General features: G+C 50.3%; 1 protein-coding gene across 1 annotated transcript in view; it reads right to left on the minus strand.

The window, feature by feature from the left end:
- FAM83F (family with sequence similarity 83 member F) overlaps window positions 1-23285 on the minus strand; it is a 34887-nt gene extending 11602 nt beyond the window's left edge. The window contains exon 1 of the mRNA XM_003905574.4: window positions 22714-23285. Coding sequence (XP_003905623.2) covers window positions 22714-23202 — 489 coding nt within the window. The 5' untranslated portion in view covers window positions 23203-23285. The remainder of the gene's footprint in view (window positions 1-22713) is intronic.
- Window positions 23286-23569: the final 284 nt, after the last annotated feature.

Below are 23569 nucleotides of genomic sequence, written 5' to 3' on the forward strand. Positions count from 1 at the left end.
AGGCAGAGCTCCTGCTTGCTTGGATTCCCTTGGCCTTCAGGTGTCTATCCCATACCACCCCATCCTCAAATCAAAGTCACTGCTCAGGACCCTTGATTTACAAAAATTGGCCCTGAGTGTCCACCCTGGAGGCAAGGTTTATGCAGCCCGAGGCTGCTCCACCTTTCCAGCCACAGCTACTTCCAGCTTCCTACACAAACCATGCTCCACACTCCAGCTGAAGGTTTTCTTATTGGCCTGAACACCGTGCATGTGATGCTGAGGAAAAGGCCTCGGCTTTGAGGTCGGAGCGATTTTAACTGTGGATCCACCACTTCCTATTTGTGACCTTAGGCAAGTCACTTAACCTTAATGAGACTCTGTTTCTTCATCTGCAAAGTGAGGATACCTTGTATTTTACACTTTTGTCCTGAGGATTAGGGATAACTTTGCAAAGCAGCAAACACAACGTCGGCCAAGTCATAAGTCCTCAGTTAACAGTAACTGCTATACAGTCCAGGAAGTCGGCTTGCCTTCGCAACTGAAAGGACCGACTCTTTTTTTTTTGTTAGAATTCTTTTTTTTTTTTACTTTTTAATTAATTAATTTATTATTATTATTATACTTTAAGTTCTAGGGTACATGTGCATAACGTGCAGGTTTGTTACATATGTATATTTCAGGAAGACCAGGCTAGTATCCCCACGCCACGGCCTGCCCAAGCTTCTTTGGCCGCAAAATAGAGCTAATAACTGCACCTAGATCTCAAAGGGTTGTCCCAGGACTAAGTGAGATGCACCATGAAAGTGCTGAGTGCAGGGCCGGGCGCGGTGGCTCACGCCTGTAATCCCAGCACTTTGGGAGGCCAAGGTGGGTGCGTCACTTGAGGTCAGGGCTTTGAGACCAGCCTGGCCAACATGGTGAAACCCCATCTCTACTAAAAATACAAAAATTAGCCAGGCATGGTGGCAGATGCCTGTAATCCCAGCTCCTGGGGAGGAAGCTAAGGCAGGAGAATCGCTCATTGCAACCCAGGAGGCAGAGGTTGCAGTGAGCTGAGATTGCACCATTGCACTCCAGCCTGGGGGACAAGAGCGAGGCTCCATCTCAAAAAAAGAAAGTGCCGAGTGCCCACCTGGCACCAGGTGCACTCAATCAGCCTCCATCACGGTTGTGCCACCACCTTCACACGTGTGCTCTGCCATCACCCTGACTCTAAAGACTCCAGTGCCCTGCCCTACACAATACCATTTAAAGTTCTTCACAGCTCTTACATTTTGAGAAAGACAAAACAAACAAACAACAACAACAAAAAAAAACTGTTTTATCTGAAGAATGAGAGACCCTTTAAATTACCAGGCCCAGAGAGGCATTTAAAATGTGATAGCAGCCAGATACAGTGGCTCACGCCTGTAATCCCAACACTTTGGGAGGCAGAGGTGGATGGATCACCTGAGGCCAGGAGTTTGAGACCAGTCTGGCCAATATGGTGAAACCCTGTCTCTACTAAAAATACAAAAATTAGCCGGGCGTGGCGGCAGGCGCCTGTAATCCCAGCTACTCAGGAGGCTGAAGCAGGAGAAATGATTGAGCCAGGAAGGCGGAGGTTGCAGTGAGCCACGATTGCACTCCAGCCTGGGGGACAATACGATACTCCATCTTAAAATAAAATAAAATAAAATAAAATAAAATAAAATAGCTATCATGTCTCACTCCCCTTCAAGCCAAATAATTACTATTAGTAAGTGGCTTGAAGCCACTTGCTGTATGAGGCCTCTAGACTGACTCTAAGTAGCCATAAAATGCTACACACTCTATACAGTTAACAAGGTAGGCTGGGCACAGTGGCTTACACCTATAATCCCAGCACTTTGGGAGGCTGAGGCAGGAGGACTGCTTGAGCTCAGGAGTTTCAGATCCGCCTCAGCAACATAGCAAAACCCTGACTCTACAATACAAAAATTAGCTAGGCATGGTGGCGCATGCCTATAGTTCCAGCTACTTGGGAGGCTGAGGCAGGAGGATTGCTTGAGCCCATGAGATTGAGACTGCAGTGAGCCATGATGGCACCACTGCATTCCAGTCCAGCCTAGGCAACAGAGTGAGACTCTATCTCAAAAAGAAAAAGAAAGAAACAATGTATAGCCAATCACTGACAACGCTGTTTCTGTAAACCAATGAGACTTCCTGACCAATGACTTTGGTTTTCCCCCCCAACCACCCCCGACCCCTGCCAAATCCTGATTTCATCCTTTTTTCTTTAAAAACTTGAGCCTCCCCAAGGAAACCTGGAAGTGTGTCCCGGGATGCCATCCTAAATCTCGGCTCAAATAAACTCTCTATGCTAATTTTGCCTCAGCGTCTTCCTTTGAGGTTGATACTGTGATAATCACTCATGAAGGGAGAATGAATTCTTTCTGAGCCCCACAGGCAGAGAGAGGACGTAAAGACTAATAAGCTACAGCGCTGTTTCAAGGGGTTAATCCAAGTGGAATGACAAGACCTTTGCACAAAATAACTAAGACATGAGATAAATGAGATAAATGCCTTTAAGAGTGTGACACGTGATGTGGGGTTGGGGTGGGTGGGTGAGTGGAGAGATTACTTCTAGCCAGGGGAGAATAAGAAACACTTTACCAAGGAAGCTGAACTGTGAAGGATGGGAAGCCTTTGGCACCGAGAGAAAGGAGCAGGAGGAAGATCCAGCAGGGAGGTTGTCTGGGCTGCCTTGCACGAGTGTGTCCTGCACACGGGCACTGGCTGAGGAGGGGACTGGGAGCTGCGTCTGCCCTGGGAAGGGTCGCCTTTTTCTAATCTATGTACAGGTGTCATGTGGCCTAGCAGGGGCCTGCAAGGGGAGCATTTCAGGGAAAGGGCACAGCACAAACAAAGGTACCGTGCTGGTTAATTGTATGTGTTTGCTTGGCTGGGCAAACATTATTCTGGATGTTTCTATGAGGGTGTTTTTTTTTTTTTTGGATGAGATTAACATTTAAATCACTGGACTTCGAGTAAAGCAGATTACCCTCCGTAATGTGGGTACGTCTCGTCCAATCCACTGAAGGCCTTAGAAGAAAGACTGACCCACCCCAGGCAGGAAGGAATTCCACTGCAGCTCTTCCCAGCGTCTCCAGCCTGAGAGCCCATCCTGCAGGCTTTGGCCTCGCATCTCCATTATCCCATGAGCCAATTCCTTAAAATCAATCAATCTCTGTCTCTCGGTGGATCTCTTACACACACAAACATGCCCATCCAGTTGGTTCTGTTTCTCTGGAGAACCCTGACTAATACAGGCACTGAGGATGGGAATTAACATGTACTAAATACTTTCAGTGCACCCTAGGCTGTTTCCTGTGCTTTAGGTAAATTTTCTAATCTGATCCTCACAACTATTTTGCGAAAGGGTTATTCCCACTTTACAAATGAGGAAGTAAACACACATAGGGGCCATAGTCCTATGTCCAAGGTTATAAAGCTGCCATGTGGCAGAGCAAGGAACTCAGTCCTAGGTGGCTCCAGGGTCTTCATTTCACTGCTTCCTAGAGATGGGATTGCTAGGAGATACTTCAGACACATTGAATCAAAAACTGGCTGTTTAAAAAGACTAAACAAGATAGACAAACTTCTGGCAAACCGACAAAAAAGGAGGAGATGTAAATAAAATACTGAATGAAAAAGAAGAAATTACTGCAGACATAATAGAACTTTAAGGAATTGTAAACACGGTAAAAAAGAATATTAAGGCCAATTACATGCTAATGCAAATGAAAATGCACATAAGAGTTCACTTTAAAAAATGAACTAAACAAAATATACCGTAACCAAGTAAAGTTTATCCTAAGAATGTTAAGGGTGACTCAACATCAGAAACAGTATCATTTTAATTTAAAATATTTATGGGGTCGAGAGGAGGAAATCATATTTATCTTAATAATTTTACAAAGTATTCAATAAAGCTAGATCCCTACTTGTGATTATAATTCTCAGAAAACAAGGAATAGGAAGGATCTTCCTTAACTTGATAAGCTCTATCTACCAAAAACCCACATGAAACATTTTACTTAACAGAGAAACTTATGATGTACTCCCTTTAAGTCTCAGAGGATACTCACTATCACCACTACAGTTCAACATAGTATTGGAGGTCCTCACCAATGCAATAAGACAAAAAAAAAAAAAAAAAAAAAGAAAATGAAAAGAAAAAAAAGAAAAGAAATATGAGACGTAAGGATTAGGGGAGACAAAACTACCAGTATTTAAGAATAATACAATTTTCACAGAAAATCCAGTAGAACAAAGAGAAAAGCAATTAGAATTAATAAGAGAATTCAGTAAAATTGCCAGATCCAAGAAAAACTTACGAAAACCAATAGCCTTCTTCTATTCCAGCAATAATCAACCAAAAGAAAGAAAAAAAAACAAAAGAAGGAATGAAAGAAAGAAAGAAAATAAGATCCATGCCCAGTTAAAACCTAACCACATGGCATTTGGAAATAAATACCTTCAGGAAGAAATACTGGAAAGTCTACGAAAGGACATTTAAAAATATGTGAATAAATGAAGCAATAAATCATGAAAAGATAATATGATTTAATATTTTAAAAATCTAATACTCTCCATATTAATAAAATTCAATGCAATTCCATAAAAAGCTCAGTAAATGCTTTTGAGAAACTCAAATACTTGGAAGATATAAAGAAGAATAAAGATCCACAAATAGCCACATCGATTTTGAAGAGGAAAAGCTAAAAGGGAACACTTGTCCTATAGAGAGTAAGGCATACTACAGAACCATAGCAATAAGAATTGTACTACTTGTACTACTTAAGTAGGAAGGAACTGACCAATAGACCAATGGAACAGAATGGTGAGACCAGAAGTATATACACAAACACATACATACATGCACACATACACAAAACTTTATGTATGATAGGGGTAGAATCACAAGTCAGTGGAGAAAAAAAAAAAATGCCCTTTAGCAGATGCCACTGGGAAAACTGGCTTACTGTATAGAGAAAAACAGAGGTGGATCCATCCCTATTTCACACCACATGTAAAGGAAAATTTCAGGTAGGCTAAGTACTTAAATATGAAAGATATAACTAATAAGAGAGTTGATGAAATGCAAGAAAATATCTTCATGACATGGGGTAAGAAAGACTCTCTTAAGTTCCCAAATGCACAAACCATGAAGGAAAATGAAATTATGCTAATAAGTATGTAAAAAGGAGCTGTCTTTTTTTTTTTTTTTTTGAGATGGAGTCTCACTCTGCCGCCCAGGCTGGAGTACAGTGGTGTGATCTTGGCTCACTGCAAGCTCCACCTCCTGGGTACACGCCATTCTCCTGCCTCAGCCTCCCGAGTAGCTGGGAATACAGATGCCCGCCACCATGCCTGGCTAATATTTTTTTTTTGTATTTTTAGTAGAGATGGGGTTTCACTGTGTTAGCCAGGATGGTCTCGATCTCCTGACCTCGTGATCCGCTCATTGGCCTCCCAAAGTGCTGGGATTACAGGTGTGAGCTACCATGCCTGGACTTTTTTTTTTTTTTGGAGATGGAGTCTCCTTTGTCACCCAGGCTGGGGTGCAGTGGCACGATCTCAGCTCACTGCAACCACTGCCTCCCAGGTTCAAGTGATTCTCATGCCTCAGCCTCCCAAGTAGCTGGGATTACAGGTGCACACCATCACGCCCATCTAATTTCTGTATTTTTGGTAGAAACAGGGTTTCACCATGTTGGCCAGGCTGGTCTCAAACTCCTGACCTCAAGTGATCCGCCTGCCTCGGCCTCCCAAAGTGCTAGGATTTCAGGCATGAGCCACTGCACCAGGCAAAAGAAGTAATCTTCATTAGTAATCAGAAAAATTCAAATTAAAACAAAGAGATGGCCGGGTGCAGTGGCTCACGCCTATAATCCCAACATTTTGGGAGGCCAAGGCGGATGGATCACCTGAGGTCAGGAGTTCGAGACCAGCCTGGCCAACATGGTAAAACCCCGTCTCTACTAAAAATACAAAAATTGGCTGGGCATGGTGGCACATGTCTGTAATCCCAGCTACTCGGGAGGCTGAGGCAAGAGAATTGCTTGAATCCAGGAGGTGGAGGTTGCAGTGAGCTGAGATCGCACAATTGCACTCCAGCCTGGGCGACAAGAGCAAAACTCCATTCCAAAAAAAAAAAAAAAAAAAAGAGAGAAAGGAAGAGACCACTTTACAACTACGAGATTAATGAAAAATCAGAAAATTGGATAATCCAAAATATTGGTAGGTGGAGGAAGGGGGACCTTTGTCACTGCTGGTGGGTGGGAACACTGGTGCAGCTATTCTGTAGAGCAACAGGCAAAAGTTAGTGGATTTGAGCATGTGCATAGCTACAAGCCAGAAAAGCCACTCTTGGCCATGCACCCCTGGGAATCTCTTGGATCTTTGCACAGGTCTATATGGGGCCAGAACAAATACGTTCCCTGCATCTTTCTTTGGGATAGCAAGGAGCTGGCAACAACTTAGATGTCTATTTCTAGAAGACTGGGTAAGGAAAATGTGAGGAATGTGATAGAATGTTTTACAGCAGACAGAAGCGACGAACTAGTTCCATGTGTCGTAACTTGGATAATTCCTTTTAAAATGGATAGTTCAAATGAAAATGTTAAAGAGTGAGATCTATAGCCTAATACCATTCATGTAAATAAAAACATACTACAGGCCAGGCGCGGTGGCTCACACCTGTAATACCAGCACTTTGGAAGGCTGAGGTGAGCAGATCACCGGAGGTCAGGGTTTGAGACCAGACTGGCCAACATGGTGAAACCCGTCTCTACTAAAAACACAAAAATTAGCCAGGCATGGTGGCGCACACCTTTAATCCCAGGGAGGCTGAGGAAGGAGAATGGCTTGAATCCGGGAGGTGGAGGTTGCAGTAAGCTGAGAAAGTGCCACTGCGCTCCAGCCTGGGCAACAGAGCAAGACTCCATCTCAAAAAACAAAACAAAACAGCACAGCACACTACATAAAATAATACTGCACACTTTTCAAGGATACAAAGATGTCTGACGACATAGGCTGAACACATGAGGGTGGCTGCCTGTGGAAGGAGAAAGGAGTGGGAGGGAAGGAGAAAGGTAAAGTAAGAGGCCTTCCAAGGCTCGCCGGTGGCAATGTGCCGTGAACTAAGGTGCACAATCAGCATTTTGCACCTGGGGTCCAATATAGCCAACCAAACAACCAAAAATCACATTCAAGTCCTCCAGCTGGGCTGGCACAGTTCAGGGCAGATTTGGGTAGGAATAAGGGTGAAGGTACATGGGCTGGATACGAAGGGTTTGAACACAATGTGCAGAGTTCTGGCTTCATTCCACCAGCAATGCAGTTTCCAGGGCTCTGATACTTGATCGCCACCTCCAAGTGCTCCTGATAGTTTATCTCCCACGTGCTGTCTAGGCCAGAGTTCCCTGTCCTCCTCTTATTTCTGAACACTCCAAGGTGTCCAGCTTAGAGTGGACCCATGTTGCTGAGGACAGCTTGACCGGTTCACAGAAGCATGTCTCAGGTTCAGACGCTTACTTTTGCTTTGTGGTTGAAAAATTAACCAGGGAAGCTGGCCTGTCCTAGCCCCACCTGCCCAAGGATGTCGGGAGAGGCCGCAGTCCCCACAGTCTGGCTTTCGCGAGTCGGACTGTGACGCCCTGGTGCGAGCCAGCCATCTGTGTCACTACCAATTAAACAATGAAATATCTGTAGTAGAAAAAAAAAAATCAATTGCTGGCTGACTCCTGCAATCTAGTTGTGGAGAAGTGATAATTACCCTCCGCTTAGGTCTCTGAGGGCCCCGCTTTGACATTCAGCTCTGCGGCGTCAGGCCCAGGGGAACCAGCTCCCCACTCTCTCCGCTTGGGTCTTTCACTGAGCACGTGATTCTCCACACCGAGCGAACTTCAAAGCTCCCAGTGTAGATGGAAAATCGGGTTTAAAAACAGGACATCATGGGCTCAGAACACAGGGAAGCAGATTTTGTTGGGGGAGGAAATCACGCCCCCTCCAGCTGGCTACCCACCCCCGGTGTCCTTTACCTGGTTACCTACTGATGCACAATGCCTGGGGAGAGAGGTTAATTCGAGGTGGCAGCAGTTTCTATAAGCCATCGCAGGCACATTGGCAGACAGCCTCTGATGTTGTAAGACTTCTCATGGGGTGTTTTGTGAGCTCAACGTCTCCTCATCTGATATCCTGCCTGGGCGGCAGGACGGGGAGTGAAGGCAGGTAGGGAGCCTCCAAATGTCCCTCTCCTGCCATCCAGCTTTAGTTAAACTGCCAGTGTTTCCAATTCTCTTTCTGGACTTCGTAATTACCGTCAGATAACAAAAATGACAAGAGGGCTCCATCTGGCCCCTGTACCCCACATATGTTTGGATGACCCAGACTCATGGCTCTGCCAGGTGTCCACATCCACAGAGCTGACTACGGCTTGGACGTGTCCCTCAGTCACACAGGCACTCCCCAGATCAACAACCTCCCAGTTACTCTGGCAGAAGCCCAGGCCTACCAGCCTCCTCCTCCTCCCCACCTACCAAATCCCATCGGTCACTGAATCCAGCAGGCCCCACTGCAGGCACCTTCTCAGGGTCAATCCTTTCTGTCCCCACTGGTACCGCCCCAGCTCGGACCCTCCTCCTTTCCTACCACGCTTCTAGGAGCTTTGTAACTGCTCTTTCCTGCTTATATCTACCCTCCAATTCATCCTCCACAGCAGGACGCAAACCGAGATGCTTGGGTAGAGAGAGACAACACCATCCGTCCCCTTGCCCTGCTGACGTGGAGCTCAGGACTCTGGGGTGGGATAGGCTGCTGTTGCCTGCAAAGAGCCCCAGCTTCACCTCTTCTGTGGGTGTGAAAAAGCAAAAGGCCACAGGCCAAGCTTGCTGACCTTGGGGGGCCTGTTGGTGACAGTCACTTCTCCTGGGGAAGGAAGGGAAGCAGCTAGGGACACTTTCCCACTGATTACCTACCCATGTGCGCCTGGGGCCGAGTTGCCTCCCGTGCCTGCCGTGCCTACCTCCCAGGGCTGTTGGAAGGCTCGGATGAGATCATGTCCACGAAATCCCACGAAAACGCTGTGCAGTTATGAGGGATCGTTTTACAACAACCGTTTTATAACTATAAGGCAAATGGGAGGAACTCCCCACATCTGAAGCCCTAAGGTCCCTCAGGGTGGAGAGGACAGCGGCTGAGCAAACAGGTCAAACTGCTGTCTCCCAGAATGGCCATCTGTCTGGCAGTCCAGGGGAATTAGTCTATCTGGGACTAGAGGGCAGTCCTTCCCTTTCCCACGGAGGGTAGAGCTGGGTCTGCCTGCAGCCTCTGACTCACACATCTCCAGCTGTGGAATTTCCTTTTCTGATCTCCCCTAAGAGAGGATCAAGGGCAGGTTGTCAAACTTCAGTGTGTAAAGAATCACCTGGGAGCAGGGATAGGGGTATGCCTATTGAAGATGCAGATTCCAGGGCCCTGTCCTCAAAAACTCGAATTCAGCAAAGGCCCAAGAAAATGCATTTTAACAGCAGCATCCGTCCTCCACCCCCACTCAGGTCACTTGAATGCACGGGGGAGATGTGTCACACTTTGAGTGAAGGCTGCTGTGTGCAGGATAATATACAGTCAGGAAGCAGAATGTCTTACTGGTTGTTTGGCTCTGAGTGAGTCATTTACTGGGCCTCAGTTTCCTCATTTTAGAGCAGGGAGGTGATGCCTTTACAGGGCTGTTCTGAGCTTTAAATGAGATTCTGCAACAGCGTGGTACTTGTCCTGCTGTGAGCGATGGGTAAACGCAGGTGCCCTCTTCTCTCCTCAGTGATGGAGCCCAGAACAAAGGGGCCACCACTTCAGGGGAGGGGGCGAGAAATGAGAGAGCCAGTGGGGGGCCCACTGAGCTCCCGGGGAGCCAGGCAGCCAGCGCCTCCCGCGGCACAGACATCAAGGTATGGATGTCGTTCCTCTGCTCAATGCCATGCCCAGCAGGCCCAGCCCACAGTGGTGATTAAAGCTCAGGGAACACGACACTTCCAGAAAGGTCAAAACTTGAACTAGTTGAGGGGAAACGCAGCCCAATTAAGGAAGAACCCACATGATGAACTGTTCACCCAGCCATACCAGGTGTCTACACTCATATGCTGAATGTCGCAACGCACGGCTAAGAAAGCCGCTGCCAGAGTAAAGTATCTCAAGGCGGGCTGCGGGCAACCAGAGCAACTTCTAACTGGCACAGCCGTCACCACAGCACAGAAGGGTGCTCTATGGAGACGATGCATCCAGGAGAGGGTGTCATAAGTACTCTGGGTACACTGCAAAGACTGTCACCAAGACTGCAACAGGCCCCTTCTGAATTATCACCAATTTTTACGCCAGTAGAGTGGGAACTACTAAACAACAAACTTTCTTTTAAGTTCCCCACATACATACCCTGGGGAGAGAGCAGGAGAGGAGAGGAGAGAGGAGGAAGAGAGGAGAGGAGAAGGGGAGGAAGAGGAGAGGAAGAGAAGAGGAGAGGAGGAGAAGAGGAGAGGAGGAAAGGAGGAGGGGAGGAGGGGAGGAGGAGGAGAGGACAGGATAGGAAAGGACAGGAGAGGAAAGGACAAGAGAGGACAGGAGAGGGGAGGACAGGAGAGGACAGGACAGGACAGGAGAGGGCAGGAGAGGAGAGGAGGCTTCACAGCTGCCCACAGGAGGGGCTCCTGCTGCATGACCCCCACAGAACACCCCTTTAACTTCCTCCCATCCCTGGTCTCTAGATTCACATCACTAAATAAAACAGTACAGAAGTGTACTGCAGTGGGGAAAGTGCCAGAGATTCCACACTGACTGTGAGGCTTTGGGCAAGTTACTGAAGCCCTCTGAATTCCACCTGTAAAATGAGGCTACTTCATGGTTCTATGAAGATGAAAAGAAATGTGATCAAGCCTAGATAAAATCTTGCCTGGTGCCTGCCCCAGCTGGCTGAGCTCTGTCCTTCCTCTGGGACATGGCCTGACACACACTAGGTGCTCAGGGTCACCTTGCAGCAATGCTAGTTCATGCTGCCCTGACTGTTCCCTTCTTGGCAGATGGACCCCATAACACAACCCAAGCGCCCTGTTTCCCTGCCCACTCAGCGGCTCCTAACTGCCTAAGTCAAGTCGAAGGCCCTCAGCCTGGCTGAAGACCCTTCATGTGCTTCCAACCCAAAGAGGCATTTATCCACTTTCTCCCCAGATAATCAGCTCATACCCCACAAGATTATTCAATGTTCTCCAAACTCACCCAGCAGGCTCTGGCTCGTGCCTTAACTCACAGTGTCACCCCCTAAGCCTGTAGTGATGAGAATACTCTTTGTCGAGGTCCTTGTTTCACTCTTCCCAGGGCTGTCTCAGGATCATCTTCTGTCCCCCGTTCCCAGTGTAGTGTGTGCCTTCCCTAGGATGCATGTCTGCCCAGGATCGTCCTCTGTCCCCAGTCCCCAGTGTAGCATGTACATTCCCTAGGATGCATGTCTACCCAGGATCGTCCTCTGTCCCCAGTCCCCAGTGTAGCGTGTACCTTCCCTAGGATGCATGTCTGCCCAGCGCTGTTTCTGTCTAGGCACATGGGGGTGTCTCCCCATCTGTCCACGAGGGGTGGGAGACAGAGCCCCGCCATCATTCTAAACAGAATGCCTTCACATAGGGGGCTTCCCTTGGGGAGCTGAGATGTGGGTTGGGCCTGAGTCCTGGTCCACCAAGAAGGCAGAGCCAAATTCAGAGCTGCAATAGCTTTTTTTTTTTTTTTTTTTTTGAGATGGAGTCTCACTCTGTTGCCCAGGCTGGAGTGCAATGGTGCAATCTCTGCTTACTGCAACCTCTGCTCCCCAGGCTCAAGCAATTCTCCTGCCCCAGCCTCCCGAGTAGCTGGGATTACACCACACCTGAGTAATTTTTGTATGTTTAGTAGAGACAGGACTTCACCATGTTGGCCAGGCGGGTTTCAAACTCCTGACCTCAAATGATCTGCCCGCCTCAGCCTCCCAAAGTGCTGGGATTACAGGTGTGAGCCACCGCGCCGGGCTGCAACAGGGTCTTGTTCCCCACTTGGAGGCGAGGCTGCCCCCACCCCAGCAGCAGGGCATCTGTGCTTCATCAGCTGGGGCTTCCCAGCTATCTGTGGCCACATTCCATCGTCTTGGGCTCACTAAGTAGACATCATAAAACACCGGGCTCCCTCCCTATGCTGGCAGCAGCGGAGCCCAATTCCACCCAGCCCCACCGCTTCCTCTCCTAGAGCCCTCCACCTCAGTGTGGGGCTCTGATCCTGACCCTGCAGGTCAGGTCTCCCTACTGCGCCCCCTGGGGCTCACTCCCTCTCGGGCTGACCCCGTGAGGCCATCACTCTTGACAAGGTTGAATGAAGGAGGGTGTATGTACAAAGGAGACCCAGGCTGGCTCTCCAGAGGAGGAAGACAGATGGCACCCACGTGAGCAAGGCCAACTAATTCAGCCGTGAACAACCACGTGTCGTGACCTGCCAGGGAGTAAGCAGAGCAATTCTTTGTAAGATCCTAGGCCAGCTTTTCCCTGCCCCATGGCAAGCTTCTGGGATGACTTTCCCGGCACTAAGTTGGTGTTAATTAGTGAAAATGATCTAATGCAAGCTCATTTTAACATTAGCTTAAAGCCAAACATAATTAGAAAGATAAATCAGCTGCTAAAAAAAAAAAATCCAATGAAGATACACAAACGATTTTTAGGATCATCTGCTGGTTTGCGTTACTAGCCTTGAGCTCCCACATGGACAGAGCGAGGCAGGTAGTGAGGTAGCTCACGAAGTATCTGCCGAGGTATTTCTTGACTGATCTATCAGGGTAAGACAAATGGAGTTGGCAGTTTGCCTGGGAGGTGATGAGACACAGCAAGGATAACTCTGTGGCTATTGCCAGACGATGGTACCTGGGAGGGCTTCCCTAGAGGGGCAAATTGAGAGTGCAGGGAGGGATATGGTTGAAAGTGGTCAGGAGGGCATTCAAGTGATGGGAACATGGGAACAGTGTAAGTCCACGGGTCCTGGGCCTCCAGTTTTGTACACAGCCTGCCCTGCCCTTCCACAACTGGCTGATTCAGCCATCAATTCCCAGGAAGCCTCCGTTCACCTGGAGCTCAGTACAGGTGCACAAGCCTGAGAATCAGACATATTTCAGTTCCCATCTAGCGTCCTATTTACTGGTGGTGTGACCTTATCCTCTCTGAACCTCAGTTTCCTCATCTGTAAAATGAAAAGCTGCTGGATTGTTGTTAAAAAATTAAATGGAATAGGCTAGGCATGGTGGTTCACGCCTGTAATCCTAGCACTTTGGAAGGTCAAAGAGGGTGGATCACTTGAGGTCAAGAGTTTGAGATCAGCCTGGCCAATATGGTGAGACCCCATCTCTACTAAAAATACAAAAATGAGCTGGGTGTGGTGGCTTATACCTGTAATGCCAGCACTTTGGGAGGCCGAGACAGGTGGATCACCTGAAGTCAGGAGTTCGAGGCCAGCCTGGGCAACATGGTGAAACCATGTCTCTACTAAAAATACAAAAATTAGCCAGGTGTGGTAGCACACGCCTGTAGTTGCAGCTACTTGGGAGGCTGAGGTGGGAGAATCACTTGAACAGAGGTTCAAGGCAGAGGCAGAGGTTGCAGCGAGCCAAGACGGAGTCACTGCACTCCAGTCTGGGCGACAGAGCAAGATTCCCTCTCAAAAAATAAAATAATTCTAAAAGGGATGGCATTTGCCTAGCACTTACATACTCAATAAGTAATAGCTATCAATATCCTCACCCCCACCATTGTGCTGTATTTTCTTTTTTCACCCTCGCCGCCACCCCTACCGCCATTTGACTTAAGGCAGAGTTCTCATTGTAAATTTCTGGTTCCTGGCACATAGTTGGGTCTCAGTGAAACACGGTGAGTGAATGAGCAAATGCAGGGAATCTCCAGGTGGTCTGGGAGCTCTCCTGGGGGTGGAGGGTGAATTAAGGAAACTCACAGTCTGTCTTCAATGGCCCACCGAAAGGTAGAGAGTTCTGGGTCCCACCTCTGCACCCCCATCTCCTGACTCACTGCTGAAAAATAAATAAATAAAATAACACTTATCCGGAGCCTCCCACATGCCTTGCCAGGACTGCAAGGAGCCCAGCAGAATGATGACCGGCGTGCAAGCTGTGCTGGGGATGTGTTTGCAGATTATTGGAAACCTGGGCCAGAGAGACTAATAATTAGAAAAGCCATAGGCTCTCTTCCAGGGCTAAGATTATGGGATCATTAGCAAGTCCACAGACTCCACCGATTTCAGAGAATGAAAAAGGAAACTGGGAAGGACAGCAGCCCCAGCTGAGGCCGGCTGGTCATGGCACCTGGCACGGTGTGTGGGGGTTGGGGCGGGCAGGGATGGCTAGAATGACTCAGCCTGGGGGGTGGCTCAGGACAGCCCCAGGAGCAGGGGCAGGTGGTCAGCCAGGACGCAGCCCTGGGCTCGTTTGTTCTCTGCCCTGCTCCCCACCTCCCCCAGCTTGGATTGGAAGCTTGTCCCCAAACAGGCTCTGCTTTGTACGCTCTAAGAAAAGGGAGGCAGATCTGGCCACCAGCCAAGGTGAGGCAGCGTCCCTGGGGTTGAGAAGATGGAAGGACTGACAGTTGCTGGGCTGGGACTCACTTCAAGGTCTCAGCCTGTCAGGGAGGGGCATAAGTCCCAGGGGGCCAGAAAGTGGCCATAAAGAGGACAATCTAGGTCTCTGGAGAAACTACCTGTACCCAGCTTCCCTATATTATCTGCCTCAATGTCACTGGGCAGGGGGAACCCTCTTCCCCAGCCTTGGCACAGAATGGAGCAGCTGGCAGTTGTGTACTTGTCTGTCTCTAGAACTGGTCCAAGAGCCTCCCAGGGCCTGGCTGGCGACATACAGACTTTGAATGTTTCTGGAAGTTTTAGAGGGAAGAGATGGCCCCAGAGGACAATTCCCAAGGACAACTGTCATGGATGGACACCACCTTGAGCTAAGACCTGGGTGGAATCTCCCCCAGCCTCTTCGGAGTTCTGCCACCTTATGCTTTCCCAGAGCCTCAGGGAAAATATCCCTTCCTTTGCAAGGTGCTGAGGATTGGATTAACGAAAGGCAATGGCACGCAGGGCACCAATCCCGTCACTCAGCGTTAGTCCTTTTTCAGAGAAATCCCTTTACTGCACGCATCACTCACCTTTCTCAAAGCGATTTCCCATAGCCTTACACTAGGTTCTCAGAACAATGTGTGGAAATAAGCAAGAAGGCAGGAATTATCCCCATGTTAGAGATGCAGAAACAGAGGCCAAGCAAAGCCAAATGATGTACCCCACATCACCCAGGGAGCTAGGAAAGAGATGGCCAGGGTAAAAACAACGATTCCCAGGCTCCTGGCTCCCAGTCGCGTGGGCTCCCTCCACCTGCCAGTGGCCTGGGCTTTCGGAGACCTCCACCCAACAGAACTGGCTTTGCTACCACGAACCTTCAAGAAGTCATGAGGTTTACTGAGGCCCCACCTTCTACTTTTGAACTTTCTGGGAAACACCCATCCTCAGAGGTTCAGGGACCCAAAGCATTCGATTTCAGAGGAGCCAACTCTCTCCTCCCTCTTCTCCAAAGAGGGAAACACGGCCCAAGGCCACGATTACATCACGGTTAACCATCAGCAGCCCCACCCTCTTGTTCCAATGAAAGCTTTAGTTCTCCAGAACTAAAAGAGCTTGGGGAGTTTTTCCAGGCTGCCCTCGGGCTCTCTGGGCTAGGCCTGCGCAGTAGTCTGGCCCTTCAGGATGACCGTGTGTGGGGAACATCCTCGGGGGACCCCTGCTTTAGGAACAAGAGAGCCTCTGCACCTTCCTGCTTTATCCCTCTCTGCCCATGCCAGATCCCAGCATAGATCCTGGGCTGAGAATTCCAACGCCACAGCCTCCTGAAGGCAGCTCGGAGGCCGGCAGAAGACTGCCCTTACCAACTACGGCCCACCACCACCATTATCAAGGCCAACAGATCAATGCAGTGAGCGAGTGGGAGGGCAAGGGCAAAGGTGGAAGCAGGAAACACACCTGCACAGGGTCTTTGGCCCTCCCAATTCGCCTACCTCTAATCTCCTGGATGGAGCACTCTAACTTCCTGGGAGAAAATTTGGCTACCCTTCCCTCCCTTGCTCTGCAAAAAAAGAAGACAGCAGTTACTTTCTAACATAATGAACATTTATATGATACTTTCCAGTATCCTCAGCTTTCACACATGGTTTCTCCCTTGTCTTTCTTTTTTTGTTTGTTTTGTTATTTATTTATTTATTTATTTTGAGTTAGAGTTTCACTCTGGCACCCAGGCTGGAGTGCAGTGGTGCAATCTCTGCTCATTGCAACCTCCACCTCCTATGCTCAAGCGATCCTCCCACCTACCCACCTCAGCCTCCAGAGTAGTTGGGACTACAGGTACACACCACCACATCTGGCTAATTTTTGTACTTTTTGTAAAGACGGGGATTTGCCATGTTGCCCAGGCTGGTCTCAAATTTGTCAGCTCAAGCAATCCGCCCACCTCTGCTTCCCAAAGTGCTGTGGACAAGAGCCACCACGCCCTACCCTCCTTTGTTTTTCAAAACCATCCAGGAAGCTCGGTATTATCTTCCCCATTTTATCAGCCAGGAGCCTTAGAGAGGGAGGTGATTTGCTCAAGGGAACACAGTGAGTAAGTGGTCAGATGCGGGCAGAAATCAAGACCTTTCAACTTCAGATCTTGTCTTCTGTTTTTGACATGAAGCTGGTCCACTGCTCAGAAATGCCAGCTCCTTCAATCATTGATCAAGCATAAGAGAGAGAGAGACTCAGAACCCAACAGCCAATTCGTCCAGGGCTTGCCAGGAATACCTGGACAGGCCGGGGCAAGATCCCAGAAGGGCTATGAAGTGCTTATTCTCCGGAGCTGCAGTTGTGCCATTATCCACCAGCCTTAATGCAGCAAGGACTCTGAAACAAAGCTCACGTGGCATGGCCACTTGCAGAAGGGTAGAACGGTTAGGAGTGTGTGGGGCCTGTGGGTCCCTGGGCTGCCTGAGAGGCCTCTTCTTGCTCTGTGAGTTTAAACCAGGCTTCTAAAAGGCAGCTCAGGAGCTTCTAGATAAAGCCAATTGTCCCCCTTAGATGGAAGGGGAGGAGGATAATGGGGGAAAAGAGGGAGGTAGGAAGGTTATTAGGAGCAAGTTAAGAATTGGGACCAGCTCTCAAACAGGGTGGTAAGGTGACTAATGAATGTATTGCTTGACTCTCAGAATTCAAAAACAAGTAACATTTTAAAAAATTACATATTTTTGGCCAGGCACGGTGGCTCAAGCCTGTAATCCCAGCACTTTGGGAGGCCGAGACGGGCAGATCACGAGGTCAGGAGATCAAGACCATCCTGGCTAACACGGTGAAACCCCATCTCTACTAAAAAATACAAAAAAGTAGCCGGGCGAGGTGGCAGGCGCCTGTAGTCCCACCTACTCGGGAGGCTGAGGCAGGAGAATGGCGTAAACTCGGGCGGTGGAGCTTGCAGTGAGCTGAGATCTGGCCACTGCACTCCAGCTTGGGCGACAGAGCGAGACTCCGTCTCAAAAAAAAAAAAAAAAAAAAAAATTACATATTTTTTAAACTAGGGTTTTTGGGGGCATCTGCTTCATTGCAGTATCTCAATGTCCAGCAAAGTGCCTGGTATGGAGAAGGCACTTGGTACCGTTGGCCAGTGTAGCTGAACGAGGGAAATGTCATTTGAGGTTAATGGGGAAAGACGGTGGGCTCCACTCAGGGGCCAGGCCCACCATGTGCAAAGCTGAATCTTTTGGGGAGTTGAGCTGATGACTCCAAGACTTTGCCATGCCCAGGGGCATCTGTGTCCCAGCTGTTCACCATACCCTCCTCCCATAGCTGCCCAGACCTCAAACCAAGGCTGCTAACCTCAGCCGGCCATGCCTCCTGCTCTGGAGCCTTTCCCTAAATCCCCTGATGCACCTCCCTCCCTGTGCCCCATATCCCCAGTTGACAGCATTCTTCTCTCTGCTACCAGCCGGCTTGTTACGATGTAGATTAAAGGAGCTCCCCGGGGAATGTGCAATTCCACAGGGACATCTCCAGACACCTGCTTCCCCAGAGGGACAGGAGGCCAACAGAAGACAGTTTTCAATTCTATAAACAGATAATTGATCACCTGTGACAGTTGGGGCACTGCTGGGGTACCGGAAGGGAAACTGAGAGTAAGCCAGTCTCTCTCTTCCAAAGTTCCCAATCCAGGAGGGCAAAATGCACTCTCCCAAAGCAAACCTTGTGGACCTTCTGGATTGAAAATTAAATCGACAAAATACCAAGGCAGAGGTGGCCTCTTAGCGAGGCCTTGAAGGAAAAGGGACAAACCCAATGACAGGCAGAGGTGGGTTAGGGACTAGCCTGGCTGGTTACCCTCTTTCCTCAACCATCCAGGCAGGCCTTTTCCACTAACTACAACAGGAGTAAAAATAGAAGCAGCTCCTAGTTAGTCATGGTTACCTACTCCAGCAGCCTCCCTCTCCTAGGTTGTGTTTACAATCTGCATGGGGTCACTGGGGTCACTGATAATCCCAACCAAGGACCCGGGGATTCTGTGTAACCTCCTTGTCCTGGTCTGAAGATAAGTCATTTCACCCTTTTGGAGCTCAGAGGGAGCCTCTGTGTAATGAAGACAAGACCCTGCCTTATGCAGCTACTGAGGTGCCAAGGAGACTGGGCAGTTTGTGATAAATCAAGATGAGCTGGTTAGCTGGGTCAACGGTGCATTTGGGTGTGAGCCAGGAATGCAGGGGTCAAGGGTCAATCTTTGAGAAGTAGGTGTGGTAAACTTGTGTCTGTTCCCAAAGCACGAGGCAACGTTCTCTAAATCCGCTCAGCAGCCTCAAAATTGGATGCCACAGGTCACAAGGGAGCCTGGGCGCAAGATGGGCGGACAGCTTGGTGTATCTCAGCTTCCTGCTGCGTTCAGACATGCCTGTAGACAGGTCCTCAGCATCAAAGGGCCTTCCCTAACCCAGTTTAGGGGCTGGGCTAGTGCCCCTCCCGCCACGCCCTCTGTCCAGCACTCCTCAGACTGTATTAGATGATGGATCAGCAGAAGATTAGGCTATTTAAGAGCAGAGGTGTGTTTTAGGTATCTGCTTTCCACTCAAGTATGCTTAGCACATGCAGTAAACCTCTAAATATTTGTCCAGTGGCCAAACAGATGCACAATCCTTCCAAGTTGCCAGCCCATCCAGAGTGCAGTTGTTTGCTCCCCTTACTCTGGCTTTGCAAACAAGAACCAAGAGTTTCCCAGCCTACACATGGTCTTGCTGTAAGTCCACTGCTGGGCAGTTACAATGACCTGAGTGGCCCCAGCATCAGCAACTTCCCCTGGTCTTCTTTGCTAGCGTAGCATAGGCCAGGAGATCATTTTTGGGTCCCTAAAGGCGCCCTTTCTGCCTGTAATTTAAGTAGACAAAGTCCATCATCCGGAGGCACCCAGGTAAGCAGATCACTCAAAAGGAAAAAGAAAAAAAAAAAAAACAGCAGAAAAAATCCCCACCCCACAAGTAAACAGCCGAATGGCAGTTTGGGAAGGGCTTTCTGACACCTGCAGAGGCCCAGCATACAGGTTGCTCAGCCGGACCTCCTCAAAGGCCCTCCTACCAGTCCACAAGGCCCCTGCTGGGCTGTTTCCTCACTGGTCCCCATCCTCAGCCCCTCTCCCCTCACCCCCCATTCATGTTCCCCTAATTAGGCTCCTTTCTCCATATTCCTGAGTACCAGGTATAGAATCATCCGCTGGCCTGTGACTGTAGGCTGGCAGCCACGGGCAACTCCTTCTGAACCTTAGTTTCCTGTCTGTGATTCAGAAACCAAAACACCTCACGGGGTTATTCTGAGGATTAAATGAAATAAAATACAAAACTCTGGCACACAGTTGGATGTGTGCGTGTCCTGCTGCCTCCCCTTGGCAGTCCCCCCCGCCCCGTGTCCCTGCACGTAAACCACCTCAGTCTGCCCCACCTGGCCTCACTGGAAACAAAGGAAACTCCATCCCTCGGGGCGAAAGGGGAGGAGGAAGGATCTAAGTTAATGGCCAGGGAAGGCTGACTGCCAGCTGGACAAGCTGGCGTGGGGGTGGGGGACAGGCAGCGGTCAGAAGGTGCAGCCCCTAGAGCAGAAGCTGGGTTTTTCTAGAACCAGCCACGTGACCTCTGGGCAAGTCTCTTTCCTTCTCTGTGCCTTGGTTTCCTCACCTATGAAACAGGGTCAACCCCTCTGTCCCAACTTCTTCACGGGGTCTTTGGGAAGAAGGGACTGTGCAGACAGGCGGGACAGTGATTAAGGGTGGGGGCCTGGAGGTCCTGATACTTGGGTAGGCACAGACAGTGTCCAACACTGTTGCTTCCTTAGGGGTGGTCGCCTGCCTTGGGCCCAGTTTTAGGGTCCCCACACCAGGCCCCACACAGTACTCACCTCCCTCCATGACAGCTCTTTTTCCCTGCCAATCAAACCTCCTTGCTTTTTCGAAGCAAAAAGCTCTCTTACCGAGAGACTGCCCATTCCATTTGACCCTCTCCCTTTCCAATTCTGCAACTCCCCTCTCTCAGGAAGCCTTCCCAGATTAGGCACATCCAGCCTTAAAAACTCTTTCCTTTCCAGCAGAGCCCTAGCATTTGTTAAGCCCTTGGAGGGTAAAGCCATACTGTATATCTTCTTCACGGCGAGCTAGTGCCTGGCACACAGTCGGCCTTCAGGAAATTACTGGTTAAACCTGTACTTATTGGATGGGTTCACAATTGTTCAAAGTTTCTGTTGTTAAATATTTAAAGAGTTAAAAATACCTCACTATGCAGGAGAGAGTCCTGTCATCCCACATGGGACTAGATGCCTCAGTGGCCAGGGGCCCTGTCTCCCCCTTCTTGTAACAGGGGTACACCACCTGCACTCCAGGTTGTGACCAGGCTAGCTTCATTCAAACCCCTTGCTTAATCGGACTGCACCATTATTTCAGACATTGGGGCAGAGTAGCACAATGGTTAAGAGCAAGGGCTTTGGAGTTTGGGTCCTGGCTCAGTCACTTGCTGGCTATGGGACCTCCGGCGAGAAACTTCTGAATCCTGATGTCTTTTTCCCGAAAAATAAGTAAAACACCTATTCACCCGGTTGTTGTGAAAAGCTAATGAGAAAATGCAGGTGAGTCATTAGCACAGTGGATGGCACATATTAAATGCTAAATAAATAGAGGCTTTGTTAGCATGACATCATGAGACTTGACCCCTAACCCCAGCTGCAGCCTGTATTGCCACCTACATCCTTTTTCCCTCTTCTGTGTCCAATCTTGCCTTTTCTTTTGCAGAACACAATATACAAAGAAAACTCAGTCACACAGGGAGGAATTATAGAGAGGGAGGGTAGAAACGTGCACGGTGGAAAGTTAACCCTTCCTTCTGGTAGCCAATGTAGCCAACTACCTAGATCACCCCTTCCAGGAAGATGAGCCTGAACACTGGTCTTTCTAGCTCTATTTTCCCTCCTTAGGCCTCTTCAGCCTGGAGGGGAACCAGGACTCCAACCTCACTCATTGAGTGGAATTCGAGTGGTGAACCCAAGCCACTCCCGTTGTATATTCTGAACTGGGCACCAAAAGCTGCTGCTGTTTCTGAACAAATCTCAGTGTAGGGGAGCCAGAGTTAGCAAATAAAAGTACAAAACATTCCCATTCTATTTGAATTTCAGATACACAACAAAGAACTTTTCAGTATCAGTATGTCTCACGTCATGTTTAGGATAAACTGATACTAAAAAGTTATGTGTTGTTTACTGAAAGTTCAGATGTAGTGGGGCATCCTATATTTGATCAGGAAGCTGCCCAGGACTCCTACCCAAAGGCATAAAGATGAAAGTCTTCAGCCTGCTCCACAGCGGACTGGCCTCACCAGCCACCCTGGAAACAGACCCTCCTTCCAACTCCCAATCAGGACAGATATGCTAAGTAGGAGCCCTTTCCTGAGCTGCGAGTCAGGTGACCTGCTGTGCCAAGGCGCCCAGCACAGGGCCAGGCACACAGTAGGTGCTCAATATTACCCCCGCCCCCCAAAGTCATTCATTCCAGGCAGCCGGGGCCTAGCACCCGGTCCAGGAGAGGCTGTGACTGTGAGGGCGCCAGGCCGGCTTTGACTACGGGAGGAGAGGGGTGGTCCAAAGAGCAGCATGGCAGAGGTGGGACCGGGAAGGTCACTGCCACCCACTCCCTGAAGTTGCTTTGACGATCACATGAGAAAGTGGCTCGGGATATGTTCTGTAAATCCCTGGGCAGCACCTAGGTTATTATCAAGACATTTGAGTGCTGCATTTTAACCACAGGGCCTCGGTCCCCAATCTTCCCTGGGGAGGAAGACTGGACAGGGAAGTTTCAGAAACACAGAGCAGAGCCAGCATCTCTGGACGCTGGAATACCGACGGTTGACATCTGTCCAGCGCCTTGTAATTTCCCAAACACGCTCCCAGTCATTCGCTCTAGAGGCCTCACTGCAGCCCTACGAAGTAGGGGCGGGTTGGGGCCCAATTTCCAGAGGGTGTTCAGGGCAGCCTGCCCCGGGCGCTGTCTGGGAAGTGGGGCCTGGTCCAGGGGACTGGGGCCAAGGTCCCAGCGGTGAGAGGGCGAAGGCGGGGGCCTACCTTCTGGGCCTGTTGGATCATCTGCCTGACCACTTGCTTGAGGTGCGGCGCCTTCTCGTCCTTAGGGGGGTGGGTGAAGAGGGTAACCCGGCTCACGCCGCGGTAGAAACCAGTGTCCGTCCAGCCCAGGTCCAGCGGAGGCACCTCGGTGTCGGAACGGTCAGGCCAGTAGGCCAGGGACTCGCCGGACTCAGCAGGCGCCGGCGCGGGGGCCTTGGCCTTGGCCTTGCTCTTGCCCCGGGCGTTGGCGGCGGGGGCGGCGTCCTCATAGGGGCTCCAGGAGGCGCGCAGGGCCTGGCGCTCCGGGCTGGAGAGGAAGTCCCGCAGCTGCTGCTCCTTGAGCCGCTCGCGGTAGGCCTGCTCGCCGCCGCCCAGCAGCGCCTCCAGCGCGGCCCGCCGCCGCTCGCAGTAGTAGAAGGCGGCCTGCGCCTCGGTCACCTTCTCGTTCACGTGCGCCTCGTCCAGGCAGTTCAGCTGGGACTCGGCCATGGCGCCCCGGCCCCGGCTCTGGCCCTGGCCCCGCCGCGGTCCGAGGTCCCACAGCCGCACCTGGAGCCGCCGAGGGGCGGGGCGCCTCACCTGGCCGCGAGCTCTGCCCCGGCCCGTCCCGCCCCGCCCCGCCGTCGGGGAGCGGCCAATCCGCGCGGGCGTGGCCGTCGGGCGGGGAGGGGCCGCCGCCTCCGCCAGGCTCGCCGGGACCTCGGGGCGGCCTGGCGGACGCGGTCGGGCCCGGGCCTGCAGGGCCCACCAGCCGGGGCTGGAATCCCTGAGGGGACGCCCCCTGGGGGCGGGGCCGTCGCAGACCCACGTGCGGGCTCCGGCCCCGACTCCTCTGCGGGGTAAAGGTTCGCTGTCT

This window comes from Papio anubis, chromosome 16 (assembly GCF_008728515.1).
Source record: "Papio anubis isolate 15944 chromosome 16, Panubis1.0, whole genome shotgun sequence".
NCBI lineage: Eukaryota > Metazoa > Chordata > Mammalia > Primates > Cercopithecidae > Papio > Papio anubis.